Raw genomic sequence first — 10,586 nt, 5'->3', positions numbered from 1 at the left:
ATTTAGAAAAATAGAAAAATAGATGTCCAAATACAAGGATGTCAGTGCCATCACACACACATACAAAAACCTCACAGAAGAATCCAGAACAAGGATCAATAATGGCAATGGCAGGCTTGGCACAAGCATACAGACACGGAGTGATGGCTGCAGAGCGGAGGTCTTGTAGGAAGACACAGTCCTGCATCCTTATAGCACAGGAGGCAGCACTGATTGCCAACCTATTATCTCTGGCACCCGACTACAAAACTCTGGGCCGCTCCAATGTGGTCACTACCTGGCACAAACTAGTCAGACATGTCCACGACACAGCACTGTCCATACACCACATGGAACAAACTGCAGTCTGAGCAGCAACAAGCCACCACTGCACTAAGCTGTTAAAATGGCGCGTCTTCCCCAACAGAACACGCCTCCTCCCAAAACGCTTAGCCAATCACAAGCGCCGCACACAGGGCTGTCTGGAGTCCGGAACTAATAGCAGGGGCCTTCCTATTGGGTTGAGTAAGGGAGGTGAGAGAGGGAAGGGGGACCAGCGCAACCGACGCTCAGGAGAAACATGGCTAAATACCTGGGATGGGGATATGTGACAGGGTCACTGGCAATGTATGTGAGGGGAGACATCTGTCGCAAAGTTTGCTTTCTTCCGTGATCTAAAAACCCATAAGTTTCTCTCCAGCAAGCTATGTGCTGAAGGAGTTAATCAGCCATGATAAATTTTTAGGTGAGTAGGTTAGAGATGGGCGGAGTGCTGTAGATAAGCCCCCAATGTATCCTGAAAGATGAAAAGAAGAGGTTAGATTCTCACCCGGGGCGGTCTCGCTGCGGTCCAGTCCGATGGGTGTTGCGGTTCGGTCCGGGGCCTCCCATCTTCTTCCGATGTCCTCTTCTTGTCTTCACGCTGCAGCTCCTGTAGAGGGCAGAGCAAAGTACTGCAGTACGCAGACGCCGGGAAAGTTCAGAGAGGCCCAGCGCCTGCGCACTGCAGTACGTTGTTCTGCCCTCAACAGGGCAGACAAAGTATGCCTGCGCCGAAGCCGCAGCAGGAAGACAACAAGAAGACATCATCGTAAGAAGATGGGAGGCCCTGGACCGGACCGCGAAGCCCATCGGTTCGGACCGCCCGCCTGCTCGCCCAGGTGTGTATAATCTAACCTCTTTTTCTCATCTTTCAGGATACATCAGGGGCTTATCTACAGCATTCCAGAATGCTGTAGATAAGCCCCTGATGCCGGTGGCCTTAGCTCACCTTCCATTTTGGGAGTGACAGGTTCCCTTTAAGGGGTTATAAAGCCCTGTGTGTGTCACTGTTGCTGACTTATTACACTATTATTTTACATATACCTGGATCTGCCTCAGAGTTCTATTATTACTTTCCAACTATAGATCAGCAGGAACTATAGAAATAAAGGCAAGGTAGAAATCCTCCTCCTGTTATTAGCCAAAGACCTCAGTGCCTCCTCACCACAGTGCCTCTGCTCATCCTGCAGCTGCTGGACATCCACCACTGTCCAGTGTCTGTGACTGCCGGTTGTGATAGATCACAGATCATGTGTGCCTTCACTACACTGAGCAGCCAATCACAGATCATGTGTGCCCTCACTACACTGAGCAGCCAATCACAGATCATGTGTTCCCTCACTACTCTGATCAGCCAATCAGAGATCATGTGTGCCCTCACTACACTGAGCAGCCAATCACAAATCATGTGCGCCCTCACTACACTGAGCAGCCAATCACAGGTCATGTGTGCCCTCACTACACTGAGCAGCCAATCACAGGTCATGTGTGCCCTCACTACACTGAGCAGCCAATCACAGGTCATGTGTGCCCTCACTACACTGAGCAGCCGATCACAGATCATGTGTGCCCTCACTACACTGAGCAGCCTATCACAGATCATGTGTGCCCTCACTACACTGAGCAGCCAATCACAGATCATGTGTGCCCTCACTACACTGAGCAGCCAATCACAGATCATGTGTGCCCTCACTACACTGAGCAGCCAATCACAGATCATGTGTGCCCTCACTACACTGAGCAGCCAATCACAGATCTTGTGTGCCCTCACTACACTGAGCAGCCAATCACAGATCATGTGTGCCCTCACTACACTGAGCAGCCAATCACAGATCATGTGTGCCCTCACTACACTGAGCAGCCAATCACAGGTCATGTGTGCCCTCACTACACTGAGCAGCCTATCACAGGTCATGTGTGCCCTCACTACACTGAGCAGCCAATCACAGGTCATGTGTGCCCTCACTACACTGAGCAGCCAATCACAGATCATGTGTTCCCTCACTACACTGAGCAGCCAATCACAGATCATGTGTGCCCTCACTACACTGAGCAGCCAATCACAGGTCATGTGTGCCCTCACTACACTGAGCAGCCAATCACAGGTCATGTGTGCCCTCACTACACTGAGCAGCCAATCACAGATCATGTGTTCCCTCACTACACTGAGCAGCCAATCACAGATCATGTGTGCCCTCACTACACTGAGCAGCCAATCACAGATCATGTGTGCCCTCACTACACTGAGCAGCCAATCACAGATCATGTGTGCCCTCACTACACTGAGCAGCCGATCACAGGTCATGTGTGCCCTCACTACACTGAGCAGCCGATCACAGGTCATGTGTGCCCTCACTACAGTGAGCAGCCAATCAGAGATCATGTGTGCCCTCACTACACTGACCAGCCAATCACAGATCATGTGTGCCCTCACTACACTGAGCAGCCAATCACAGGTCATGTGTGCCCTCACTACACTGAGCAGCCAATTACAGGAAATGGAGGAGCCCAGTCACAACAAAGCATTGCCAATCATTCCCCAGTTGTACACACTGCTCTAACTCTCCTCCTCCTTCTGCTTCTCCTCCACCTCCCCCCAGTCAGGAGGAAAGAAACTAAGCAAACAGCAGGGGAAAAAAAAAGTTTGTCTCAGCTCCCAATCATTTACATCAAAGAGCCGTCTCTTTGTGTCAGATCCTTCATGAAGGACACATCACTACTGGTAGCTTCGGGGATATAAGCCCGGGAAAGCATGCTCCAGCGCTGAAAGAGTTACTGAGCATTCAAAGGACAGGTTTTAAGAGAAGTCAAAAGAGATGGGTGGGAATGACTGCTCACATATCCCCGCCCTGGGGTTGTGGTTTGGCAGATAGGAAGGAAACCAAGTGTGTCATTCAGGGTCTGTGACTGGAGGTGTGGAGGCCTCCATTGTGTGTGCTAAGGTCACTGACCTGAGCGGGCGGACCTGCACTACTATATGGACTGGTTATTTTCTGTTTGTCTTCACTCTGTTCCGGAGAAGGAGATCTTCTTTTGTTTGCTTATGCTGAAGCAGGTTTATGGAGTCTAAGAAACCGGACTGGACATTTCTATGAAAACAGCTTCCTGTGCCGACCTCAGCCGCAGCTCAGTGAGTAATACTCTACAGGGTATTTATCACAGCCTCCTGTAATGTCAGAGTCCTGCACGTCGTTCTCCTCTCACAGTTATAGAGCCGTCTGTGTGTATGTCTAATGACATCAGTTATTAACCTTACATAAGTTAGTTCAACTGTGGTGTGGCAAGATGGCGTCTACATCCTGGAACTAAGCCCTGGAATCCTTGCAATGTGACTTGGATACACTGGAGATCATATATGGAATAGACCTAGCAGGGACCCCCAACTAACACAGACTGATACAGTGGTGCAGAGAAGCGCCCTCTTCCTGCCTGCTACATGATTATTTGTGCATACTAATGTGGGCTCATACCCATATGTGTGAAAAAAGTTCAGATGTCAGGACCGAAAAAACGGACAAGTGTCATGCGAGTGCTGTACGATTTCTTTTTTTTTAAACTGAATATCCGTATGGCATACATATGCAATGCGATTTTAACATGAGCTTTTAGATACAGCGGTATTGTCATTTACACATCGTTTTAACACGAAATATTCTTCAACACACACACACACACACACACGTGAACAGAATACATATATACACATAGAATAGATGTGTGTATGTATTTTATATATATACAGTACAGACCAAAAGTTTGGACACACATTCTCATTTAAGATTTTTCTGTGTTTTCATGACTATGAAAATTGTACATTCACTCTGAAGGCATCAAAACTATGAATTAACACATGTGGAATTATATACTTAATTTCAGTTGTTTCACACTTTTTTGTTATGTCTTATATTCTAGGTTCTTAAAAGTAGCCACCTTTTGCTTTGATGACTGCTTTGCACACTCTTGGCATTCTCTTAATGAGCTTCAAGAGGTAGTCACTGGGAATGGTCTTCCAACAATCTTGAAGGAGTTCCCAGAGATGATTAGCACTTGTTGGCCCTTTTGCGTTCGCTCTGCGGTCCAGCTCACCCCAAACCATCTCGATTGGGTTCAGGTCTGGTGACTGTGGAGGCCAGGTCATCTGGCGTAGCACCCCATCACTCTCCTTCTTGGTCAAATAGCCCTTACACAGCCTGGAGGTGTGTTTGGGGTCATTGTCCTGAAGGTCCAACTAAACGCAAACCGGATGGAATAGCATGGCGCTGCAAGAAGCTGTGGTAGCCATGCTGGTTCAGTATGCTTTCAATTTTGAATAAATCCCCAACAGTGTCACTAGAAAAGCACCCCCACACCATCACACCTCCTCCATGCTTCACGGTGGGAACCAGGCATGTAGAGTCCATCCGTTCACCTTTTCGGCATCACACAAAGACACAGTGGTTGGAACCAAAGATCTCAACTTTGGACTCATCAGACCAAAGCACAGATTTCTACTGGTCTAATGTCCATTCCTTGTGTTCTTTAGCCCAAACAAGTCTCTTCTGCTTGTTGCCTGTCCTTAGCAGTGGTTTCCTAGCAGCTATTTTACCATGAAGGCCTGCTGCACAAAGCCTCTTCTTAACAGTTGTTGTAGAGATGTGTCTGCTGCTAGAACTCTGTGTGGCATTGACCTGGTCTCTAATCTGAGCTTCTGTTAACCTGCGATTTCTGAGGCTGGTGACTAATAAACTTATCCTCAGAAGCAGAGGTGACTCTTGGTCTTCCTTTCCTGGGGCGGTCCTCATGTGAGCCTGTTTCTTTGTAGCGCTTGATGGTTTTTGCCACAGCACTTAGGGACACTTTCAAAGTTTTCCTAATTTTTTGGACGGACTGACCTTCATTTCTTAAAGTAATGATGGCCACTCGTTTTTCTTTACTTAGCTGCTTTTTTCTTGCCATAATACAAATTCTAACAGTCTATTCAGTAGGACTATCAGCTGTGCATCCACCAGACTTCTGCACAGCACAACTGATGGTCCCAACCCCATTTATAAGGCAAGAAATCCCACTTATTAAAGGGAACCTGTCACCCCCCCCCCCAGGCGTTTTTAAACTAAAAGAGCCACCTTGTGCAGCAGTAATGCTGCATTCTGACAAGGTGGCTCTTTTAGTTCTGGGTGCTGTAACTGCCGAAATAATCAGTTTTATAATTTGTCCAAAGTACCTTGTCTTCAGACAAGGAGGCAGGCGTTTCCCCCCTGCTGCAGACTCCACACAGCCGTCACTCACATCTTCTTGGCGCTGGGCGCCGCCTCCTCACCGCTGTTTTGAAATGATGCGGTGCCTGCGCTCTTTTCTCCTGCCTTGGGCAGGCGCAGTGAGCACTGGCCGCCTGCCCTCTGTGCGTACGTACGCCCTGCCTGTGAATCCCAGCCCAGCAGTGTCTTATGATTTATTCATACTACGGGGCTGGGATTCCTGGGAATGCGCATTGCGTGTCTAAGCCTCTCACCCGCTCACACTGCCTGCTACAGCGTGTGCATCCTCAGGTGATCCCTCCTCGCCTGGAACTTTGCCAAGTCCTCACAGCTGGTGTGTGTGTGTGTGTAGGAGGCGGTGGGAGAGCCCAAGGCAGGAGAAAAGAGCGCAGGCGCCGCATCATTCCAAACAGCGGTGAGGAGGCGACGCCAAGAAGATGTGAGTGACGTCTGCAGCAGGGGAGAAAGGCCTGCCTCCTTGTCTGAAGACAAGGTGTTTTGGACAAATTATAAAACTGATTATTTCGACAGTTACAGCACCCAGAACTAAAAGAGCCACCTTGTCAGAATGCAGCATTACTGCTGCACAAGGTGGCTCTTTTAGTTAAAAACGCCTGGGGGGGGGGGGGGGGGGGGGTGACAGGTTCCCTTTAAACCAGGGCACACCTGTGAAGTGAAAACCATTCCCAGTGACTACCTCTTGAAGCTCATCAAGAGAATGCCAAGTGTGTGCAAAGCAGTCATCAAAGCAAAAGGAGGCTACTTTGAAGAACCTAGAATATAAGACATAATTTCAGTTGTTACACACTTTTTTGTTAAGTATATAATTCCACGTGTTAATTCAGAGTTTTGATGCCTTCAGTGTGAATATACAATTTTCATAGTCATGAAAACACAGAAAAATCTTTAAATGAGAGTGTGTCCAAACTTTTGGTCTGTACAGTATGTATGTGTATGTGTGTGTGTGTGTGTGTGTGTGTTTTTGATGAATATTTCCTGTGAAAACGATGTGTAAGGCTACGTTCACATTTGCATTGTGCGCCGCAGCGTCGCCGACGCAACGCACAACGCAAACAAAAACGCAACAAAACGCACGCTAAAACGCTGCATTTTGCGACGCATGCGTCCTTTTTTGCCGAAAGTTGGACGCTAAAAAAATGCAACTTGTTGCGTTCTCTGCGCCCAACGCTTGCGGCCAAAAAAACGCATGCGTCGCAAAACGCAGCACAACGCATGTCCATGCGCCCCCATGTTAAATATAGGGGCGCATGACGCATGCGCCGACGCTGCGGCGCCGAACGCTAATGTGAACGTAGACTTAATGACATAGAGAATTGCTGTATGTAAAAGCTCATGTTCATATCGCATTACAATCTAATCGGATGCTAGGTGGGAAAATCAGATTGTACTCGCATTACATTCCTGCGACTCTCGGCAGGGAAACTCGGACCGATTTTTCATACATTTAGTGTGATTCCGGCCTAAGATGTTGATCCAGAGGAAGGCAAAACCCCTGGGGCATACACTACTAGCTCCATATTGGGGGAGAAATTTCTCCCGACCACACATGCGACAATCGGATCAGTTCCTTGGATCAACATCACATCATAGAATCTAGTGAACATAACCTGTAATATAATATTTTTCAGGAGAGACATTCAGGTCCCCATATGAATTTTAGTAGTGAATCGACCATTACAACATCATGTGGCCGAGAGTTTCTTAGTCTCGCTGCTCTTACAGTAAAGAATCTACATTTGTGATTATGATGAAACCTTCTTTCCTCTAGAGCAGTGTTTCCCAAACTCCAGTCCTCACGCCCCTGACACCTCATGTTTTCAGGATTTCCTTAGTATTGCTCCAGTGATGGAACTATTATTAATGCACCAGAAATGGCCACAGGTTCTGTCCCCTGTGAAATCCTAAGGAGATTCTAAAAACATGATGTGTTGGGGACCACGATGACTGGAGTTTGGGAAACGCTGCTCTAGATGTGGAGGATGCCCCCTTGTCCCCGTCGCAGGCCTACTCCAACTCCATCACAGCGCTCCTACACTGAGGCAGAATCAATCCACATGACTGTCCACATACAGGTCCTGTCCTGGGGGTTTTAGGTCGGGTGCCCACCTCCGTTTGTTGAACACACATCACACAGCACCATGCAGACACGTCACACAATCACCATGCAGACACGTCACACAATCACCATGCAGACACGTCACACAAGCACCATGCAGACACGTCACACAAGCACCATGCAGACACGTCACACAAGCACCATGCGCACACGTCACACAAGCACCATGCGCACACGTCACACAAGCACCATGCGCACACGTCACACAAGCACCATGCGCACACGTCACACAAGCACCATGCGCACACGTCACACAAGCACCATGCGCACACGTCACACAAGCACCATGCGCACACGTCACACAAGCACCATGCGCACACGTCACACAAGCACCATGCGCACACGTCACACAAGCACCATGCGCACACGTCACACAAGCACCATGCGCACACGTCACACAAGCACCATGCGCACACGTCACACAAGCACCATGCGCACACGTCACACAAGCACCATGCGCACACGTCACACAAGCACCATGCGCACACGTCACACAAGCACCATGCGCACACGTCACACAAGCACCATGCGCACACGTCACACAAGCACCATGCGCACACGTCACACAAGCACCATGCGCACACGTCACACAAGCACCATGCGCACACGTCACACAAGCACCATGCGCACACGTCACACAAGCACCATGCGCACACGTCACACAAGCACCATGCGCACACGTCACACAAGCACCATGCGCACACGTCACACAAGCACCATGCGCACACGTCACACAAGCACCATGCGCACACGTCACACAAGCACCATGCGCACACGTCACACAAGCACCATGCGCACACGTCACACAAGCACCATGCGCACACGTCACACAAGCACCATGCGCACACGTCACACAAGCACCATGCGCACACGTCACACAAGCACCATGCGCACACGTCACACAAGCACCATGCGCACACGTCACACAAGCACCATGCAGACACGTAACACAAGCACCATGCACACACACATAAAACAAGCACCATGCACACACGTCACACAGCACCATGCTGTCATGTCGGACGCTGTTCAGACCAGGTAGTTCGACAGACAGCGGTAATTCCGCTTTTGACCACTATTTGCTCATTGGCGTCGGCTAGATTTTATCTAGCTGTTCCGGGGTTAATTTACCTGATCCTCGGATTGGAAGCTGGGCCATGCCCATTGCCTTTAAATAGCTCTCCTGATCATTGGGCGTCGCTGATTATAGCTTCTGTTTTGTGCGTTGTTATCTCGGTCTGGAGTGGAGAGCTGGTTGCTGGAGAGTCGTTGCTGGTGGTGTATTTTCCTTTGTCTTATTTACTCCTTCCTATATTTGTATTTATTTTGCCCTGCACATTTATAGTGTATTCCTGAGTGACTGCGGCGTGGTGTATATTTTCCTTTATCCTTGTCTGTGCTAACTGTGGGTATTGGTGAATTACATCTTCACTGGGTGGTGTGCGGAGGTTTCAGCCTTTGGTTGAAACAGGAGTCAGGGTGAGGTTCGAGGCCTGGACATGCACACCATCAGTGTAAACTCCAGGTAGAGGGTCAGTCACGATTTCCCTAGTCTGAGGGAAATTGCAGGGGCCCGGGTTATCAGCTCTCGCTCCCCTAGTCTCCCCCGTGACGCATGCAGACACGTCACACAAGCACCATGCACACACATCACACAAGCACCATGCACACACGTCACACAGCACCATGCACACTCGTCACACAGCACCATGCACACTCGTCACACAAGCACCATGCACACACGTCACACAGCACCATGCACACTCGTCACACAAGCACCATGCGCACACGTCACACAAGCACCATGCACACTCGTCACAAGCACCATGCACACACGTCACACAGCACCATGCACACACAAGCACCATGCACACTCGTCACATAAGCACCATGCAGACACGTCACACAAGCACCATGCAGATACGTCACACAAACACTTGTGAGGCAATGACCCCTGGTACAGCTAGGGGGCGCTGTATGTGCTCTCCAGAATGTGCATGGAGGCGTAGTGAGCAGGGCTGTGGAGTCGGAGTCGGAGTTAGTTTTGTTTGGAGTCGGAGTAGGTAGAAATGTACCGACTCCGACTCCAGCTTTAAAAAAAAATGTATCAATATTTCATAATTGAACTTTCATATGAATTTTATAAATGTTACTCAAATATATATGTTCTATCAAACTATGAACAACAGTGATAAGCAGTTCTGCTGGAGATAGAGACATTTCTTATTTCTTGTTTGTCACTGTTTTCCACTGCCCTTATCTAATCTTATACTTGGTTAACCTCATGCTGCCCCAACCACCCTACTTACAATGTTTGAAACTGAAAGTGAAAACATGTTGCAAATTCTTAGTAGTAAAGCTCCTCCTCTAGACTAGATGTTTACTAGGTGTGCGTCTTCCAAGCATCTCACAGCTGCTACTCAGAAGAGGAAGACTGTAAGAAGCATTATCCTTTCAACAAACTTTGCATCAGTTAACTGTGAGTACATGAGGAATAACAGTATTACTGACCACTATATCAGTTGTACGACCTGGCAATAATTTTGTACAATTGTTTTTAGGAAAAACAATTGTCATTTGGATTGTGAATGCAGAATTAAAAACCTGAGGGTCAAAAAAGCGTCACATTAAATCAGCTGTATTTGAACATTTCACCATCACTCAATATAGAAAACATTATGTCTGTCAGTGTATGACAAGTGATCCAGACGAAAACAAATGCCGTGAAGCCAAGATCAGTGCATATTCAGGCAAAGATAAAAATGCTCCTACCAGAGCTTCTAATCTAAAGAGACATTTACAGCGCTTTCATCCAGAAGTACTGAAAGCAGTGGATGAGAAAGACTGCATCCAAACCAATGAACCAGTGCCCAGCTCTTCCAGCCAAACAAAGGAGCAGAGAAGTTTGCAGCCAT

General features: G+C 48.3%; 1 protein-coding gene across 7 annotated transcripts in view; it reads left to right on the top strand.

Annotated features, from left to right (window-relative positions):
- Positions 1 to 2,917: 2,917 nt before the first annotated feature.
- LOC143767997 (uncharacterized) overlaps positions 2,918 to 10,586 on the top strand; it is a 74,070-nt gene continuing 66,401 nt past the window's right edge. For all 7 annotated transcript variants that reach the window (XM_077256610.1, XM_077256607.1, XM_077256605.1 and 4 more), the window contains exon 1: positions 2,918 to 3,430. In XM_077256610.1, coding sequence (XP_077112725.1) covers positions 3,392 to 3,430 — 39 coding nt within the window. In that variant the 5' untranslated portion in view covers positions 2,918 to 3,391. The remainder of the gene's footprint in view (positions 3,431 to 10,586) is intronic.

Source organism: Ranitomeya variabilis, chromosome 4 (assembly GCF_051348905.1).
Source record: "Ranitomeya variabilis isolate aRanVar5 chromosome 4, aRanVar5.hap1, whole genome shotgun sequence".
In the NCBI taxonomy this organism is placed as follows: Eukaryota; Metazoa; Chordata; class Amphibia; order Anura; family Dendrobatidae; genus Ranitomeya; species Ranitomeya variabilis.
The sequence above is the reverse complement of the archived record's forward strand: the minus strand, read 5'-3'. Positions and strand labels throughout refer to the sequence as shown.